The 20,634-nt window shown below is 45.2% G+C and overlaps 1 protein-coding gene across 1 annotated transcript in view; it reads left to right on the top strand.

Annotated features, from left to right (window-relative positions):
• IP6K1 (inositol hexakisphosphate kinase 1) overlaps positions 1-20,634 on the top strand; it is a 30,594-nt gene that overhangs the window by 2,870 nt on the left and 7,090 nt on the right. The window contains exons 2-3 of the mRNA XM_090284764.1: positions 14,231-14,579; positions 19,498-19,708. Coding sequence (XP_090140890.1) covers positions 14,357-14,579; positions 19,498-19,708 — 434 coding nt within the window. The 5' untranslated portion in view covers positions 14,231-14,356. The remainder of the gene's footprint in view (positions 1-14,230; positions 14,580-19,497; positions 19,709-20,634) is intronic.

Here is a 20,634-nt window from a genome sequence, read left to right as displayed (position 1 = left end):
GTGCGCGGTGCGCGCTGTCTCTGGCCTGGGGCGAGGGAGCAGTCGGGCACTGATGCATCATCGGGTGCTTCTTGCATGTGCCCTGGCTGGAGCTCGAGCCCGCAACCTTGGTGTATTGGGACGGGGCTCTAACCAACTGAGCTACCCGGCCAGGGCTCAGTCAGGCATTTTGTGTGCTTGTACCAGTGGACCTGTGCTTTTGCCCCAATTTTAAATCAGATTTTATTTATCTTCTACTACAGCAGGATTTGAGCAGTGGGTTCTGACTGAGAAAACCTAAGGCATCTTGACTCTCATATGAGAGGTGGTCAGAACTCTCATGTTTGCTGTTATAGCTTGGAGTTATGTTGATGTAGGAGTCATTACATACGCATTCTGATGGGGTCACGTGTTCACTTCCGTGCTGGATTCTGTTAGGGACTTTTGTGGAGTGAAAGTCTGCTTCTGATCTCTTATAGAAAAGTTTTATTTCTTGGTGGGCGTGTAGCTTGCTTATTCTTGTTCCCTCATTTTACTGAAGGTGAGCAGCCTGGGGAGCAGGTCTAGGACTGGACTCTTTTCAAGTCTAAAATTTGATGTCAATGAAGAAGAGCACTTTAAAGTCCATAAAAGTGTGGGCACTGATAACCAACTTATTGTGTAATCAGAAAGTCAGATAATGACGAGTGTTGGTGAGGGCGTGGAGGAGTCACATCTGAGCCCTTGTGCACAGCTGGTGAGGATGTAAAATGATGCAGCTGCTTGGAAAACAGTCTGGCAGTCCTTTAAATGGTTAAACATAGTCCCACTCCTAATTACTTCCTCAAGAGAAATGAAAATATGTCCACACAAAAACATGTATATGAATGTTTATAGCAGCATTATTCATGATAGCCAAAGGGAGAAGAAACCTGAATGTCTTATCAACTGATAATGGACGAATGAAATGTAATATGGACATAAAACGGAATATTACACAACAGTGAAAAAGAATGCTACAATATGAATGAACCTGGAGGAAATTATGCTGAGGTGAAAGACACCAAACACACAGGATCACATATTATATGGTCCTGCTTGTATGACATGTCCAGAAGAGGCAAATTTATAGAGATAGGAAGTAGCTCATTGGTGGCTTGGGGGTGGGGGAGAGGGTAGGGGAGTGATAGCTGAAGGGTATGGGGTTTCTTCTGAGGTGACGCGCGTGTTCGAAAATTGTAGTGATGGTTGAACCTATTTGCAAATTTACTAAAAACCATTAAATTGTACTTTACATGGGTGAATTGTGTGTGTGAATTATATCTCAAAGCAGTTATAAAAACAGCTTTTATATAAGTAAACAGCTTTTATCTAAGTAATATATATTCACTAGTTAAAAAAAGAGATAATTATGAGCAACAAGAAGCAATAAAAGTAAAGGTCACCCATAGCTTCACTGTTAGTGTATAATCAGACCCCTCCTCCCCAACTTACAACTTTTACAAAAATGGGATTATGTTCTACCTCCTGACTGGTACCTTTGTGCAGTCACCGATGTGGGATAAACATCTGGGTTGGTAAGTAACGTGTGCCGACAGGGGCCAGCTGGCGGCACGTGAGGGACGTGGGCGCACTTGGGTGAGCGAGCCGGCACAGGCCCTCTGAAAGGTCGCTGTCGCCCAGTTCCAGCCCGCAGTTGTGTTAGCAAACCTTGGGACTTTTTTTTTTAAAGAAAACCAGAAATTGGGATTTTTATGTGAAATTTCCTGATTTTTTAATTTGCTAGCGAGTTAAGAAAACTTGAGCCATTTCACTGGTCAAAGGAAGCCGGTCGTTTGACGGCTGGAAATGGTAAAAATTTTGAATTGCCTGATGTTCTTGTTCCACCTGAGGTGGGACAGGGTGATGTTCTGCTCTCCTGTTTTGGCCTTCATGCTATAAACAGGTGTCCTTTTCAGCAGGGTACTAAGTGTCACGGTTTTTCATATTTTCGTGCTTTTTGTTGGTGAATTTGCTGCCTAAAGTGGCTTCCGGGAGTGGCACTGAAGTGCTCTCCAATCTTCCTAAGCACAAGACGTGCCTTCTGAAGAAGGGACGTGTCTGTGGAGTTTGGTCAGGCATGAGTTACAGGGCTGTTGGCTGCGGGTTCATGAGCTGACAATGTAACATCGAGTGTCTGTAAACAGAAATACACATGAGAGGCTATGTCTTGTACAGTGTGTATGTAGTTGTGGCCAGTCACGTAGTGATTGGTTGGCAAAAATGTGACTAGAGGCTCACAGAAACTAACCCTGTATATTTCCCCGGGGAGCTGGGGTCAGTGTTTGCTAACTCGGGGTTTGCAGCAGTTTTATAAAACGTACCTCCTGTAAATAACGAGAATGGATTATGTAGTCTTTGTATCTGGCTTCTTTTTCAAGGTTCATCCATTTTGTTGTATTTGCTCTCTTTTACTGCTGAGTGGTGGTCTGCTCTGTCGCTGTGCCATTTGCTGATGGGATCAGCGTTGCTTCTAGTGTTTAGCTCTTAATAAAGCTGCACTAAATGTTCTCGTACGAGTCTGCGTGCATACATACATTTTCATTTCTCTTCAAACCGGTACCTAAGAGTGGAATTGCTGGGACTCCCAGACTGTGTCAGAGCCACGCTCGCTGGTCCAGGAGACGCTGAAGAGCGGTCCTGTGGGCTCCGGGCCAGCTTTGTTGTGGCTCTCCCCTCGCCGCCCTCCGCGCCAAGCCTCCCCTTCCGTTCTGCCGGGTTTCCAGGTCTGTCCACGCTGAATCAAGAACTAGTGGCTGCTCCCTTGAGGTTGGAACTTAAGTGACCAGGAACTGTTGCAAGTACTCACAAGCTTCTCAGTTGAGGGGTCTATTTGCTTTAGAATTTACTTCTGAATTTGTCACGTTTCTAGAATTCTGTTCATTGATGCAGGCCAGGAGGCTTCTTGGCCATCCGCAGGGTCACAGGATTCACCCCTTCCCTCTGTGGAGCCTGGCCGTGGTGACTGTGCCTCTGCAGTGTCCAGGACCAGTTACCATGGTGGCAGCTGCCTCTTTAGCCTGTTGGACATGTGGAACATATTTCGGGGCTTTTACATTTTAATTTTAACTCATGTTTAACTTTTTAAAGCGTGAGCCTTCCTTGTGTGATGATCTTTTACGTGTGGTATTTGAAAGCAGCACGAACAAGAGGGTCCTTGCTGGTAGTCTAGATTTTAATTTCTGGGAGCAGCGTGCATTGGTTTTGGTGATGGGTATTCATTCCTTAAATCCCCCCTCCCAGTAAAAGTCATCTGCACACTTTGCCTATTTATAGCTGTTTGGCATATTACATGCATTCTGTTTCACCATTGACTTCTTGGACCAGTGTTCGGTGACTACTGAGTTCTTTGTAGTCAAGAACTTGGTTATCAGAATTCTCTTTTAAAGCTTTCCAAATCTCTTAAAGAATTAGCTTGATTCCTATGAAGCTGCTAAAATAATTTTTTGTGCCTGGATCAGGGACCAAACCCACAGCCTTTCGGCTATGGGATGACGCTCCAACCAATGATGCCACACCAGCCAGGGCAGGAATTTCTTTTTTACCAGCCCTATGAGACAAGTAGTGATACATTCATTTTACATTTGGGGAAACTGAAGCCAGACAGTAATTTGAATGGGTTAAGTTTAATAGAAAGAGTTATTAACTGTCTACAGGATATTGGGGTAATGAAGTAGAAGGAATTCTAAGTAACAGAAACAGCATATGCGGGAGCGGCTACTGCCCCTGGGGCTGATAGTGGCACTCAAGGAGGACACCGCCCCAGGGCTGAGAGGGTGGCCAGGCCTGACTGGATGACAGAGGGAGTCCCTGAGGTGCCGCCCCTGCAGGGCATGCTGGACATTTACCCTCTAGCCCTTGTTGGGCGAGAGGCTCTCCTTTCCGTAATGTCCTTACCGATGACAGTAACCTCAGCTGGTGAAGGAAATATTTAGTGGGTTCAGCTCCCTTTTGCAGCGCAGGTCATAGTGTGTGGGTTCGGAGCCAAGAGGTAATACATCGGTAACTGCCAAGCTATTTGTCAGAGTTATATGAACAAGTTATTAACAGATTAATCACATTTTTTCAACAGAATACTCATTACTACCACTTTATTTTTAAAATTTGTTTCCTTTAATATAGGATTAAACTGCTTCCTGTTCTAGCCAGAGATGACGTCTCTTTTTCTCTTTATCATAGATTGGTCTGTTTTAAAATTTCATACTAACAGAATCATGCTATGTGTGCACCTGTATAAGACGTCTTTCACAGTGCGGCTTTGGAGACTGTCCATGCTGCCGTCCGTGTCAGTAGCAGTCCGTTGCTTTTTTGCTGTGTATTTCATTATGTGAACATTCCGGTTCGTTTACTGTTCTGTGCGTGGGAATCTGGACTGTTCCCAGTGTTGCTCTTACGAATAAAGCTTCTGCGAACATTTTTGTACAAGTGTTTTGGTGAACATGTACATTCGTTTCTCTTGAAGGGAGTAGAATTGTGGGATCATAAGGTAGATGTATGTCTAGTTTTATAAGAGACTTTAACACATTTTTCAAAATAGTTGTACCACTTTACAATCCCACCAACAATCTGTGAGAATTCTCAGCACCATGTAGTGTGTTGTCTGTGTTTTTAATTGTAGCCATTTTTGTCAAAGTATAACTACCTCACTGGGGTTTTAATTTGCATTTACCTGGCACTTTTGGGCACTTTTTTTCAATCTTTATTAGTCATTTGCTTAGCTTTCATTGTGAAGTACTTCTTTAAATATTTTGCCCATTTTAAAAGGTGGAACTGTTCATTTATTTTTATTATTGAGTTTTAGGAGATTGTGTATTTTGGATACCAGTTAGATACTTGTTTTGTGAATATTTTCTCTCAGTCCATAGCAGCTTGCCTATTTAATTTCTTATTGTATTTAAAGATCAGAGGTTTTCAGTTTTGTTGAAGTCTGATTTATCAATATTTTCTTTTAAAAGATTAATTATTTTTTCAATTACAGTTGACATTCAGTATTAAAATGTTTTAAAATCCTCATCCAAGGACATTTTTTCTCTCTATTTATTTGCTTGTTGTTTTGTTTATTTATTTTTAGAGAGGGGAAAGGAGAAAGAGGGGGAGAAACCTCACTGTGTGGTTGCCTCTCACTTGTGCCCCCAACTGGGGACCTGATTTGCAACTGAGTCATGTGCCCTGACTGGGAATCGAACCAGCGACACTTGGCTCGCAGGTCGACGCTCAATCCACTGAGCCACAGCAGCCAGGTTTTTTAAGGACACCTTTTCATTGCTTTTTAGGGAGAGAGGAAGGAAGAGGGAGAGAGAAAGAAACATCAACTGGTTGCCTCCCACATGCCCCCCGACCAAGACTGAACCCGCAACCCCTCAGACCACAGTATGACGCTCCAGCCGACTGAGTGACACTGGCCAGAGGGACAATCAATATTATAGTAGTTTCAGGTGTACAGCATAGTGGTTACACATTTATGTACGTAAAAAGTAATTCCCCCCAGTATGTCTAGTACCACCTGACACCACACATAGTTACTACGATGTTACTATCCTCCTGTGCAGCACTTGCATCCCCGTGACTGTTTTCTAGCTGCCAGTTTGTACATTTTAATCCTTTGACCTTTTCACTCGGCTCCCCAGCAACCCCTCTCCCATCTGGCAGCTGGCAGCTCTCTGTCTGTGAGTTTGTTTCTGTTTTGTTTGTTTTGATTTTTGGGTTCCCCATATTAGTGAAATCATGTGGTATTTTGTCTTTCTCTGTCTGACTTATTTCACTTAGTATAATACCCTCTAGGGCCGTCCACGCTTCACAAATGGTAAGATTTTATTCTTGTTTATGGCTGAGTAATACTCCATCGTGTATATGTACCACATCTTTATGCACCCATCTGTTGATGGACACCTAGGTTGCTTCCCCATCTCGTCTGCTGTAAATAGTGCTGCAGTGAACATAGAACTGTGTATGTCTTTTCAAATCAGTGTTTTGGATTTCTTTGATAAATAAATACCCAGAAGTGGAATAGCTGGGTCATAGGGTAGTTCTATTTTTAATTTTTTAAGGAACTCCATTCTGGTTTCCTATAGTGGCTGCACCAATTTGCATTCCCACCAACAGTGCACAGGGGTTCCCCTTTTTCCACATCCTCACCAGCAATTGTTTGTTGATTGATTAATGATGGCCATTCTGACTGGTGTGAGCTGATACCTTATTGTGGTTTTAATTTGCATCTCTCTGATAATTAGTAATGTTGAGCATCTTTTTGTATGTCTTTTGGTCACCTGTATGTCCTCTGGAGAAATGTCTGTTCAGGTCCTCTGCCCACTTTTAATTAGATTGTTTTTTGGTCTAAGCTGTTTGAATTCTTTATAAATATTTTAGATTTTAACCCCTTATTGAATGTATTTTTGGTAAACATCTTCCCCAATACAATAGGTTGTCTTTTCATTCTGTTGATGGCTTCCTTCACTGCACAAAAACCTTTTATTTTGATGTAGTCCCATTATTTGTTTATTTTTCCTTTTGTTTCCCCTGTCTGAGAAAATGTATTTCTTGGACATGTATGTTCATATCTTTCCTCAGATTTGGAAAGGTTTTGGCCGTTATTTCTTTAAGTATATTTTCTGCTCTCATCGCCTTTGGAAATTCCTATAATGCATATATGACATTTGGGGGTGCCCCCCAAACCCCTGAGGCTCTTTTCCTCACTCTTTTTACCTTTGCATCTCAGGCTGAGCACTTTTGGTTGCCTTACCCTAAGGGTCACTGGTATCCTTAGGTGCGCTCAGGTCGGCTGGTGGACACCTCTGGTGATTTTTTGCACTCAGTTACGGTACTTTGCAGCTGCAGAATTTGTTTGGTTCCTTTTTAGAATTTCTGTTGTTCGTTGAAATTTTCATTTTGTTCATATATCAGTTTCCTGATTTCCTTTGTGGTTTCCTTTAGCCCATTGAACATATTTAGGACAGTTGATTTAACATCTTTGACTCATAATAATTCCAATGTCTTTGCTTCTTCAGGGATTTTTTCGCTCTTTGGGTCAGAGTGCCTTTCTCCTATAAAATGGGCATTTATTTTATTTTTCGTTGGATATTTTGTGATTTTGTTGTTGTTGTTAAAACTGGACATTTGCGTACGGTGTTCTGGTAACTAGAAATCTGATTCTCCCACTCCTCAGGTGTTGCTGGGTTTTGCTCATTGATTGCTAGAGCTTTCTATTTGTGACTTTTCCAAACTAACTGACTTTGAAAACGTTTACTCCTGTTATGTGTATGTGGTCATGGAAGTTTCTGTTCAGCTGCCTCTGCTGTTAGCCAGTGACCTGGTAAAGACTTCCTTACACATCTGGCCCCCAGAAGGAGAAAAACTAAAAACAAGTGCTGTTCTCCTAAGTCCCCGGGAAGCCACTCCAGCCTGGGGTGCTGAAATAGGCAGTGGCTGTGCTCGCCGCAGCCTGCGCCGCAGTCAGAACACACACCTTGGTTCCTACTTTCTTTTGGTCTCATTTTGATTTCCTCTGTCGCTTGGAACCTGTGTTTAAAATCCTGTCCTCAGTTCCCCTTTTTTCATTCATTTCAGCACAGTCGAGAGAGAGATTTTCGAAAGCATCTTTGCTTTTATACACACACACGTAATACGGGGACGCATGGGTTACTGATCTTTAGAAACTCAGTAAAAACAGGAAAGGGGTTCATTGGATTCCAGCTTTTCTCTTTGTCCTAAATTAATTCTATTCTGGTTGTTTCTTGATGGGCTGGCACATCTCAGGCCCCCTGCCAAGTTTCCATTCCTCCTTGCTACCTGTGTACTCTCAGCCTGGTGTTCTAAGGAGGATGCCACTGTATCCCTTGATCCTGGGATAGGACCCAGGAGTCTAAACAATTCTTCATCTCTTCTCTGAGGACAAACAACAAAACAGATACCTTTAAGCCTTTTTCCCTTCTCCTGGTTTCAGACCTCCCAGATGGCTCTAGGCCTCTGCACGCACTTCTGGTTTCTGGGTGAAGGATGTGCCCAGTGCCTGGTGGACTGGAAGGGCAGGCTCAGGTTGGCAGCCCTACTTAGGTCAAAAACATTGCTTCTAATTCCCTCCTCAAAGGAGAGTTTTGTGAGCACCTGCTTGAAGCAGTCCAGTCCGTGGACGTGGGGACAGGAGGACTGTTCTCTCGCACCCTCCCGTCCGCATCTGTATCAGTGCCTCTGGTCTCGTACGTGAACGCAAGAATGGACTTGACTTCCAGGAGGCATTCTGTTCCCTTGGTCATGTGCTTTAGAGAACAAACAAGCTTTCATGTTAGTTTTCTGCTAGAGTGTTGTTTTTCTGTCCATGAATTTGAGGGTATCTCAGTATCTTTTTCCTGTCGGAGTCTGTAACAGCTTATTATTTCTAAAATTAGTTAGAAAATAGTTTTCATAAAGTTCAGAGCTATACAACCCAAGCTTTGTGTGGTGTTCTTTTCTATTAGAATGACTTATCAGTCCGTGATGTTCTTTTTAGTTGAGTGATTTTGCTATTTTGACCTTGGATTATATCAGAGAGTAAAAAACAAACTAAAGATAATTATTGTCAGAATTTTACTTAGCATTCCTGGGCCTTACCAAGTTTGTTTAATTTTTAAAAACTAAATAAATTTCATATGAGTTTTAAAGGACAAGATACTTCATTGTTATGCTTTTAGCGCTTAATGGATATGTTTAATTTTAGAAGAGGTAGTAGAAATACTGAATTTGTAAACTTTTTAAAAAAGATTTTATTTATTTATTTATTTTTAGAGAGAGGGAGGGAAACATTGATATGTGAGAAATATATTGATTGCAAGTCCCCAGCTGGCGACCTGGCCCGCAACCCAGGCATGTGCCCTGACTGGGAATTGAACTGGCAACCTTCCACTTCACAGGCCGGCACTCAGTCCACTGAGCCACGCCAGCCAGGGCTGAATTTGTAAACTTTTTAAAGACTACCTAAGGAAATTTGCAAGCATACCTATGGAACGTGAAGGCACCAAGGACACTTCTCTTTATAAAAAACTTGCATATCCAACTCAAGTGGTTAACCTGAGGCTATAAAAGCGTTGACCACAGAATTTGGAATTCTAACCAGGCTTCTTAGAGTGCATGGCTGCCGGTGTGCATTTTGAGTGTGTGTCTGAGCCTGCCCAGCCGAGGAAGTTGGTGATCAGGTGTTGTCTTGCTCTTGCTGTGGTGACAGTGCCTTCCTAGTTCTTAAAATAGTCCTGACCTTGTTCACTGCTGTATCTGATTGCAGTTTCTCTTCTTTGCCAGGGCTTTTGTTCATTGCCACTTTCTAGGCTTCCTCTGTTGTTGAATTAAAACAAACAGACTCATGCTGTATTTTCTGAACTTAGTTGGAGTTTTTTATATCGTTCATCCCTTGTTATGGAGCTTATTTGTATGTTTGCCTGATTCCCTTTCCCTTGTTTCTCTTTTGTATTATTAATAAAACCTGTCTAATCCTTCTCCTCACAGGCTGTCTTGTTTTCCCTCCAACATCTTGTTTAGTTTCTGTTGCTATTCATATCCAAGAATATTTCAAACCATTTTTCTTTCATGTATGTCTTTTTAGAGTTGAAAACAGAATTCTGCATTTTCTTTATTTGTTGATTTGGTATTCTGTCCTGTGGCCAGCATGCTTTGTTCTCTGTAAAGCTGCTCTTTGTTCTGGTTTTGATAGCCCTAGATTAATCTGTAAACTTTTTTGATTCACAGCCCTAGTAGTTAAAAAAAAGAAAAAAAGAACTTGTTCTTCATAAACATTTTTTATATGTTATACTTATCCTACTGTACACATCTGCTATAAACATCATATACGTACCTACATACATTTATTTACTGAGCTGTTTTTATTGTGTGGCTGCCATGTGCCAGACACTGCTCCGGGCACTTAGGATAATGTATAGTGAACTAAACAGACAAAGAGCCTTTCCTTCATGGAGCTGACATAATAAAAATAAGCAACAGATATTATCGATAAGTAAAATACATAATATATCCAAAGGGGGTAAGTGCCATGAAGAAAAGTAGAGCAGATTAAGGGGGGGATGGAGAATCCAGATGGGTTTGCAGTTTCATTTAGGGAGGTTAGACAGGTCTCAGTGAGAAGGAGACATTTGAGCTGGTACTTTTGAAGGCAGTGACTGAGTTAGCCGTGTGGCTACCTGGGGGCAGGGAAGGACGGTGCAGGCAGAGCAGACGGCGGGTGCAGAGGCCACGGAGTGGCAAAACACGCCTGCGCGTCTCGCTAGCGTGAGCAGATTGAGGTACTGAGCAGTGGGGAGAGGGCTGGCAAGTCGGAGAGGAGAGAGGTGGGAGGAATACAGATCTCGTGGGATCTTGTAGGCTCCGGTAAGGGAGTTGGATTTTTACTTTGGGGGTGATGGGGTGAGACTGCGGGATTTTGAATGGAAAAGTCACGTGCTCTGACTCTCACTCTTAACAGAGTTCGTGTGGCTGCTGCGTTGAGACTGTCGGAAGGCCCTGGTGGAAACGGGGTGTCAGGAGGTGAGGGAGATGCCGTGGTCGCCCCAGGGTGCTGGCTTTGGTGGCCGTGAGACGTGGTTGGGTCTGGGTGTGTCCTGAAGACAGTAGAGTCAGCAGGGTTCCATGATACATGGTGTGAGAGGAAGAGAGGAGTCAGGACCGACGGCCAGGTTTTTGGTGAGAACAGCAGTAAAACACAGTTCGGGATGGGGGAGACTGCAAGTAGAGTGTTTTTGGTCAGGGGGAGAGGAGTTCGTTTTAGCCAGTTGTGTTTAAACTTCCTAGATCAGCGATTTTCAGCTGATGAGCCACAAGAATTTTTAAAACATGCAGTAACTGTTGAGTCAGGGGCACTGAGCTCTTTTCCCTCGGATTGTCAAGTAAAAAGATGGCAGCAGCTGTGCAACAGTGGCCGTCCACAGTGAGTGAATCCAAAGTGTCGCCTGTGTTTTGTCTGAGCAGCAAAAGATATATTTCTGGTGCACTGCGAATTCTCGGAATTATGTGTGCCGTGAGATGAAAAGGTTGACGGTTGCTGTTTCAGATCAGCTAGGCAGGTGGGTGTATCTGTGAATTTGGTGGTCAGGAGAGGGTTGAACTGGAAGTGTCGCTGGACAAGAAAGGGCCAGAGACAAAGAACCAGTGAAGGACACTGAGTAACGGGAAGGGGAGAGCTTCATGTCTGAAAGCCAAGTGGAGAACACGGATCAGCGTTTTCTTCCCACTGCAGGGGCTGTGCTGGTATTCACTCGGGAACACTGGTGTCGTGTGTTCTCTCAGTGACTGGGTATTGACACCAGCTTTTCGCACTGGGAAGGCCCTTGTTAAAAATACATGCTTTATCGATTATGCTGTTACAGTTGTCCCAATTTCTTTTCCCTTTGTTTTCCTCTGCCTAGTACCCCCCTCCCTCCTGCTTTTTGTTTTTTAATGAAATCTGAGGTCAGAGAACAGTACAGTATTAATGTACTTGACACATAGATTTTAAAAGGTTAACATTTTACCATATTTACTTCAAATTTTTTTAAAAAATAAAAATTTTGCCCTGGCTGGGTGGCTCAGTTGATTGAAGCGTTGTCCTGTACACCAGAAGGTTGCGGGTTTGATTCCCGGTCAGGGCACATACCTAAGGTGCAGGTTTGATCTCCCGTCAGGGAGTGTATGGGAGGCAGCCGATCAACGTTTCTCTCTCACATTGATGTCCCCTCCCACCCTCTCTAAAGTCAATAAAAGCATATCCTCAGGTGGGGGTTAAAAAAAAAGAAATAAAAAATCATAGATAGAGGAGAAGGAAGTTCCCTTTCTTCCTAGATACCAAGACCCTCCTTTCCTTTCTTTCTCTAAAGTTGATGCACATCCTTCTGTTACATATCATTGTTCCTGTTAATAAGTACATATATGTGTTCACAAATTCATGTATTGTTTTATGTATTAAAAAGTTACAGCATCATCATACTAGAAATATTTCCAAATTTGCTTTTTCTAATTTGGTTTTGAAATATATTCATGCTGACATATTGATCATCATCAATACCGTACAGTCTGTGAATATACTCATTGGTTATCTGTTTCCCACTTAACGGACATTTGGGTGGTTTCCCGTTTTGGGTGACAACAATGCTACAATGAGCATCCTGGCACCTGCCACCTTGTAGCGCCTCCACCTCTGTGCCCCTTCTCTGTTAGCATTTTCCCAGAGTCACTGTCATTGTAATCGCCGCTAGTGTCTTTAATTTCACGTAAATAGAATCACACCACATGTCCTGTTTAGGGTTAGGGTTGACGGCCCCTGCGAAGTCAGCAGCCCTGCTAGGGTGTAGCGGAGCCAGGGCAGGAGCTGATTGGCAGTGCCACCGTGGGCACCTCCAGGAGTGTTTGCTTCCTGCTGTAGACGCTGCCGCTGTGCGACTCCTCTTCCGGAATAATTTAATTCATCCAACAAACTTCTTCGTTTAGTTACTTATTTAGAGCAGTTCCTGTGTGCCGGGAACTGCCTTGGATCTGGATGGAGGTGAAAGAGAACCGTTCGGTGGTGGCGACAGAGAAGTAACTAGACAGCAGTACAGCGATCCATTGTGATAGAGTCAGCACAGGCTACCGTAGGGACCAGAGAGGTGTGTACCGAACTCATTTAAGAGACCATGGGGCCTGGGAAACCTCCCGGGGCCGGGAGCCTTGTCCCGCAGGAGGACGAGGAGGGAGATGGCGGAGCAGAAACGTGGGCCTTAAAGCAGTGCTGATCTGCTTGGGGGAGTGGGAGTGGAGAACACTTCGTTTTTGTTGGTAGCCGTGAAATAGAGCAGTTTCCTGGGCAGCCGCGGGTTGAGACAGTTTTGCAGTTTTGCAGCAGTGTTTTTGTATAGCCCTTTCCGCCTCGGAACAAAAGTAATAGTTGTCTGTAGCAGGTAAAACCATATTTCTGCTCTGCAAATACTGTATTTTCTTTAGTCTTGAATTTTTAGATGTATCCTTGCCAATACATTTCTAGTTTCAAAAACATATTCAGTACTGAGAAAGGTGCCCACCACTTTAACTTTCTTGAGAGGAAATGGACATTTCAAGGAGGGTATTTGCAGACAGACAGCTTTTCCTTGTCCTACTGGTTGGTGTAGAGTCAGAAGGAGGCCCTGAGGTGCTAGCCATGGTCAGACTCAGTGGCCGTAGATTTAGCATTTATGATCTGCAACTCAGCAAGGAATGCCTTCCCCTGCCTGCTCCTTGGCACCTTCAGCAGAACAGTTGGGAACCTAGCGTGACCTGATTTTTCAGGCAGAAGAGGCCCTGACCAGTACTGGGTATCATGAGAAGTCTGAACAGAATGAGTTCGTGCTGCCTTTGTTTCTCCCTGAACTCTTCGTCTTTGAATGTGATGTGAGCAGGGACAGTTCGTTGCCGTCATGATGGCTGTCGCACACCATAGCTTTAAAATCAAACCCTTTAGAGAACTTAAAAGGGGTATGAGAACTAGGAAAGGCAGAGAATGTGGGCTTTTGTGCATAAAAAGATAGATGGAGGGGACCAAAGTGGCATCATTAAGTAAAAATTCACCAGCTGCCTCTCACGTGTCATGCTGGGGGAGCACAGCCCATGGCGGGGAACCAAACAGAACCCCTGGTCTTATGGTAAGGGGTAAAGAAGCCGGTGGGAGATAATTAGCAGATGAATCATGGAAAAGGGGCAAGAAGTGACATTCTGCAGCTCCTCACACTATCTCTGGGGTCAAAAGGAGGAAGATTGTTGTCACCAAACACAGAAATGGGAAGATGTAGCTAGATAACTTTGCAAATAAGTTGGAGATAGACCTACCTTTAGTTAATCACACCCTGAGTTAATAGTTCATCGAGTGAGGTTGTGAGCCTGGATTAACCAGTAATGGAGAACCAGGGGAGAAGTAGAGGGAAGGGGGAGCTAATCGCGTTAATCGCATTTGAGAGGGGAGCTAATCGCGTTAATCACTTTCCAAGAGGGGGAGATAATTGCGTTAATCGTGTTGGGGAGGGGAGCTAATCGCGTTAGTATAAAACCAGTTTACTTTGTCTACTTCGCTGTCTCTTGTGCTCCTGGCTGGCTGGGCGCGGACTCTGCAGACTCGTGAATGAACGCCTCGCTTTGCCGCTGAGGTCCCGTGTCCTAGTGTTTTATTGTGAGTGTTTCTCACATTACTTCTGGAGCAGGTGTTCTCTGAACTCTGGGGAAGTTGTAGCTCCTCAGGTGTCTTGATCTCCTGTTTTCCTCTCTTCCTTCCTGTTAGGAAAGAAGAACCAGCCGACTGGACCCTGAGCGTTGGCTCTCAGCTTGCCAGGACCTCTGCCTTGCGCTCCTCTGTGGCCCATGTGCTGCATCCTCTGCCCTCAGTGTGCAGCCGGCCCCCAACGCAATGTGTGTTTGTCAAACCATGGAAGTGGGGCAGTATGGCAAGAACGCGAGTCGGGCCGGCGACCGGGGAGTCCTCCTGGAGCCCTTCATCCACCAGGTGGGCGGCCACAGCAGCATGATGCGCTACGACGACCACACCGTGTGCAAGCCCCTCATCTCCCGGGAGCAGCGCTTCTATGAGTCCCTCCCGCCCGAGATGAAGGAGTTCACCCCGGAGTACAAAGGTCGGTCACGGGCCTGGGCCAGGAAGCCCAGCGCGGGGTTCCTTGTTTTCTTGGCCCTGCCATGTGGTTGTGGGTCCCCGTTGTCTCAAAGCAGCCCAGGCATTTGGTTATGCAAAAGGTGACCCGAAGGCATCGGTGAGGAGTGTAGGCCTTGGAAAGTGAATTTACTGATAGGGAAGCCCGGAAGAATTCACAGCATTGAGTCCCATTGGTGAAGACCATGCTGGTGTCGAGGTGTCCTGTGTGCTGGGACGGATGGTCTAGGGCAGTGGGTCTCAACCCCCCTAATGCTGCGACCCTTTAATACAGCTCCTCATGTTGTGGTGACCCCCAACCATAAAATTACTTCCGTTGCTACTTCATAACTGTAATTTTGCTACTGTTATGAATCATAATGTAAATATCTAGTATGCAGGATGTATTTTCATTGTTACAAACTGAACATAATTAAAGCATAGTGATTAATCACAAAAACAATATGAAATTATATATGTGTTTTCCGATGGTCTTAGGCGACCCCTGTGAAAGGGTCGTTTGACCCCCAAAGGGGTCTCTGGTCCCGCAGGAGGAGGGAGTGGGTGCTGCCAGGCTGAGGCGGGGAGGCAGCTGGCGCGGAGGCTGTGGAGCGGGGCTGTGGAGCGGGGCTGTGCGCTGCGGGAGTGAATCGGGGTAAGAAATTTACAGGACTGAGGTCTGGCGGTCCTGACTTTTGAAGGAAGAACAATATGTTTAAAATGTAAATTAACTTTATAGAACTCCATGAATACATACCAGAATTAAGTCATTTTAAAGTCTGATTTTTGTCATTGTGTTTATACAATTTTATGATTGTTCATCATGTGTAACTTATGTATTTTTTGTGCTCTGATTTTTAACATTTTAAAAAAAAGATTTATATTTTTAGAGAGAGGGGAAGGGAGGGAGAAAGAGGGAGAGAAACCAATGTGTGGCTGCCTCTTGAGTGCCCCCACCTGGGGGCCTGGCCCACAGCCCAGGCATGTGCCCTGACTGGGAATCGAACTGGTGATGTTTTGGTTTGCAGGCCAGTTCTCAGTCCACTGAACCCCACCAGCCAGGGCTAAATTTTAACATTTCTAAAGCTGTATGAATTCAGTCATGTTTACACCATCCTTTTCTTAGGGAAACCTCAATTTAGAAAAACTAATTCAAATCAGTATTGACTTTTGCTTCTTTACTCTTATTTTTTATTGTGGTAAATATACATAATATAAAATTTGCCATTTTTAAATATATAATTTAGTGGCATTGAGTAAATTCACAGTGTTGTGTAACCATTATCATTATCTATTTCCAGAACTTATTCATCACCTCAAACAAAAACTCTGTACCCATTAAATAGTAACTCCTCATTTCTTCCTTGCCCAGACACCACGTAACCTCTAATCTGTTTTCTGTCTCCACACATTTGCCCACCACAGGCATTTCATGTAAGTGGAACCATGTAACCCTTGTCCTTTTGTGTCTGGCTTATTTCACTTAGCGTAATGTTTTCAAGGTCCAACCATCTTGTAGCACGAGTCAGAGCTTCATTTCTTCTTAAGGCTGAACACGGTTCCATTGCAAATGTACAGCACGTCTTGTTTATCCGCTCGTCCCTTGGTGGACACGTAGGTCACTTCCACCTTGTGGCTGCTGTGGGCAATGCGTCTGTGAATACCAGCATACAAGGCTCTGTTTGAGTCTGTTTTCACTTCTGGGTATATACTTGGGACTGGAATTGCTGGGTTATATGGTAATTCTGTGTTTTACTTCTTTGAGGAACTTTTTTATAGTAACTGTACCATTTGACATTCTTACCAGCAGTGTTCCTTGCCAACACTTATTTTTCATTTAAAAAAATTACTATAGCCATCCTAGCAGGTATCTCATTGTGGTTTTGATTTGCATTTTCTTAGTGACTGATGATGTTGATATGTTTATCGGCCATTTGTACATATTCTCTGGAGAAATGTCCATTCAAATCCTTTGTGAAGTTTTGAATTGGATGGTTTGTTTGCTGTTGTCTTCAAAACAGAATCAGAAGAGTATTGAATTTGGAGGAATAAATATTCTAAGGCTGTAAAATTAGAGGGAAACCAGAATCAGATGTGCTGCTGTCTCTACCTGGCTAAGAAACAAGCGTTGCAAATGCTTGATAAATGCGACTTCAGCCACTTGTCCACATTCAACGTATCCACGGCCAAACCTTTTGCTGTAAATATGCCAAACCCAGAACAAGAACCCCAGGCCCTGTTAGTACATTGGGTCCTGCTGCTGCTAAAGCAAAGGTCCCGAAAAGGCCATGGAGCCCAGCTCCAGGGAAATGTCTCCAAGTCACAGCCCCCAGAACCAGGACACGCCGGGATCTCAGGTGCCACAGCCAGAGCGCTGGTTCCGCCCTCCCGCCAGCTTTCTCTCGGACTGGGGAACACGAGTCTTTAAAAGCCATAGCGGGTCTTTAGTAACCACTCGATGTTCTTCCCTCCAGCTGCATCTTCACTAGAAAAGAATTTACTTTCTCGAAAATATAATTCAATTAATTGAAAATTGATCCCTTTTTAAAAGTCAAATGAAGCCCAGTTTCTTCAAAGAAAATGAAAGATATTATTGGTTCAATTTACTATTTCAAAGGCCAAAGCATAGCGTTTTCACCTTTTATTTTGAAATAAATTTAAAACTACAGGAAAAAAATGCAAAAATAAGAGAGTTCTCATATACCCAGCTTCCTCTGTGCGCCACGATTCCAATGGACCAGGTAAAGCCCATTACTGGGCGGCATATCTGTCCATGAAGAGTCCTCTCGCCCACATCCACCCCCCGCCTGTACTGGCTCCCCACGTTCACAGCAGGACCTGCAGCCCCATGTAGGAAGAACCTGTTCCATCTCTCCAGGCTCTTGAGTTCTGCTGAGATATTTTAAAACGTGTATGAATTGAAAGCTGTGGGTGATGGTCTTGCCAAGGTGATACAGATGCCAGATGCTGCTGGATGTAACCGGCATAGCCCAGCTGATGAGCCGCCGCTGCGTTGCCGAGTGCCCTTGGGCTTAAGTGCATGCTGAGTGCCCTGGCCGCTGTGGGGCCTTGTCCTGCGTTCAGTGCCCGGTCAGGGCACACGTCTGGGTTGCTGGTTGGGTCCCCAGTGGGATGCGTGTGAGGGGCAGCCGATTAATGTTGCTCTTCCGTTCTGCCCCTCTCTGAAAAGTAAATAAATAAGATCTTGAAAATAGATAAATAAATTCAGTGTTTGGAAAGGCCCTCAGGGCACTGAAAGACCTGCGTCTTCTCCCCTCTCGCTGCACCGCCTGCGCTGTGACCACTGCAAGGTCCTGGCCACTGTGAGCGTGCAGTCAGCAGTCGGGCGCGCCGGAAAACCGTCTCGAGTTCTCAGGCGAGCAGACGAAAGAACGGCCCCTTCATGAACGTCAGCTGGGCTTTATTTTCATTTGGAAGAACGTGCCAAAGACTCACATGATGTTCAGTGTCCAGACGATGTGTCCCATCAAAGGAGAAGGAAACATAGCATGTTTTTTGTTCTCCCAGTTTGGCCAGATGCACGATGCTGTAAATTCAGCCCTCATCAATGGCCGGGTGGCAGATACAGCTGTTCCTCAGCCGAGAGAGAGAAGCAGTCAAGGAGAAGCCCCCGAGCGCCGTGAACTCTGCCCTGGGAGGAGCCCCCGCTCGTGCCTGAACTCACCGTGGCAGGGGTGCTAGGGTCCTTGCCCCTGCAGAGGGGGCTACGGCGTGACGGGGCCGGCCGGCGGGCAGAGCGGGTGCGGGCCCGGGAGCCCCTGGCCCCTCCAAGCTCCTTGCGTGAATTGCAGTAACTGACACTAAAGGGTTTCGATTTTAAGAATGGTGCTGTTTCATGCCTGTTGTTGGTAAAGAGCCTTATACTAAAATCAGAGTCGCCGTTTAGGCCACTTTTCAAGTATCAATAAAAGCATCATGTTACAAAAGTAACCAGTACAGTTTGTAATTACTCGAACCAGAAAACGAATGTTGATTAGCACTCTGATTAATCTGCGCACTGTTGGGGCATTGGCGGGTTCTCCCTCCGTCGTCCTTCTGGTCTGGGATTTCATATTCTATTTAGTGCACCTTAGTTTCTCCCAGTCCAGGGCTGATTCTCAGGTTTTCTTTGTCTTTCATGACCTCAACACTTGCGAAGAGTGCTGCTAGCAGTCATTCTGTAGGAGGTCCCTCAGTTTGGGTAGTCTTATGTTCCCTCCTGATTAGGTAGAGGTTCTGTGTTTTGAGCAGCAGAAATGGCCCTGTGTCCTCAGTTCCTCATGCCAGGAGGGACATGTCTTGTTACTGATAGTTTAACTTGGATCACTTGGTAAAGCTCTTTTTTTCCCATTGTAATTAATGAGTGTCTTAGGAACAATGCTTTGAGATTAAAGATCCTGTCTCTCTCACATTTGAGCTCACTAATTTTAGGTTGCATCACTGCTGCGTGCTAAAGGTGACTGACATTTCCACCATTTCTTCTCAGCCGTTTACTTTTATTATGGGCTTAGGGATATTTTATTTCTCACATTTGTCTGGATTTGGCCTCTGGGGCACCTTTACGTGGGCTCGTATGTGCTTGTGACTATACGCCCGCATTTTGTACTTCTGGTTACCACAGAGCGCTCCCGAGTGGGACGGAAGTCATTAACTGCAGGTGAGAGTGCCAAGAGGGGAAGTAAATACAGATTTATATAAGGTCAGGTGAGTGGCAGGCTCAGACGGGGCAGGAGCAGCCAGCTGTCTTCTGGAACGATGTCTGCTGGTCACTGTTCCCGTGCTGAGAGACCCGTGCGTGGGAGCAGGTGACGTCGGTGCGCTCCGGGGCCGCAGTGCCAGCCGGCTGTGCTGTGCGGACCCAGCCTGTGGAGACGTGTGTTGACTGGCTGCTTTTTTTCCAACAGGCGTGGTGTCCGTCTGTTTTGAGGGGGACAGTGATGGTTACATCAACTTGGTGGCCTATCCTTATGTGGAAAGTGAGCCAGTGGACCAGGATGACACGCCGGAGCGGGAGCAGCCCCGGCGCAAGCACTCCCGCCGGAGCCTGCATCGGGCGGGCAGCGGCAGCGACCACAAGGAGGAGAAAGCCAGCCTGTCCTTGGAGGCCTCTGAGAGGTGAGCGCGCCGAGCGGGGCCGAGGGCGCCTGGCTGCCGCGCCAGAGCCCTGCCACGGTTCGGGTGGGGAGGTCGGGCCCGGGGTGGGGAAGGTGGCTGGTGCTCTGAGGCCGCCCACTAGGAACAGCCTGTCCCCTGTTTGTCACATCACCCCAGTGACAGCGTCTGAGAGTAGCTGTAGCTGTTTGAGAGAGAATGGAGCTCTGGCAGCCCTTGGGAAGGAAGAGCGTCCTTGCCCTCCGGCTTCGTTCTCTCTCTGAGGCCCGACAGCAGCCGGTAACGTTTCCCTGCATTTGCAGTTTTGTTCATTGCATCAGACATGGGTTTCCTTTTGGGTTAGGAAGACAGCATACAAAGACTTCTGTTTCTTGTTATTTTATGCAAAAAATGTGAGCTCCCACTATGGTGGCAATAATCAGAAGAACAGACAATGGAAGGGTTGATGAGAAATTGGAAGCTACATTGCTGATGGAAATGTGAAATAGTGCAGCCACTCTGGAAAACAATTAATTCGTCAAAAAGTTAAACCCACCAGTTCCATTCCTAAGTGTATACCCAAGAGAACTGAAGAAATGTAACACACAAAACTTGTGAGCAGATGTTCACAACCGCATTATCTCTAATAGGCAAAAAGTGGAAACAGCTCAAGTGTCCGTTAACTGATGAATGGATAAATAAAATGTGACATTCTATACAACAGGCTATTACTCAGCAATAAAAAAGAATGGAGCACGTCTACGTGCTGCAACAAGGAGGAACCTTGAAAACATTCTGCTCAGCAAAAGAAGCCAGTCACAAAACAACACACGTTTTATGATTCTGTGTATGTAAAACGTTTAGAATAAGCAAATTCATAGAGACAGAAAGCATGTTAGTGGATGCCAGAGACTGGGGGGTGGGGAGGATGGGAGTGACAGCTCGAGGTG

Source organism: Furipterus horrens, unplaced genomic scaffold (genome assembly GCF_987537825.1).
Source record: "Furipterus horrens unplaced genomic scaffold, mFurHor1.1.pri manual_scaffold_7, whole genome shotgun sequence".
Lineage (NCBI taxonomy): Eukaryota > Metazoa > Chordata > Mammalia > Chiroptera > Furipteridae > Furipterus > Furipterus horrens.
Note: the sequence above shows the minus strand (reverse complement) of the source record. Positions and strands in the feature narration are given on the sequence as shown.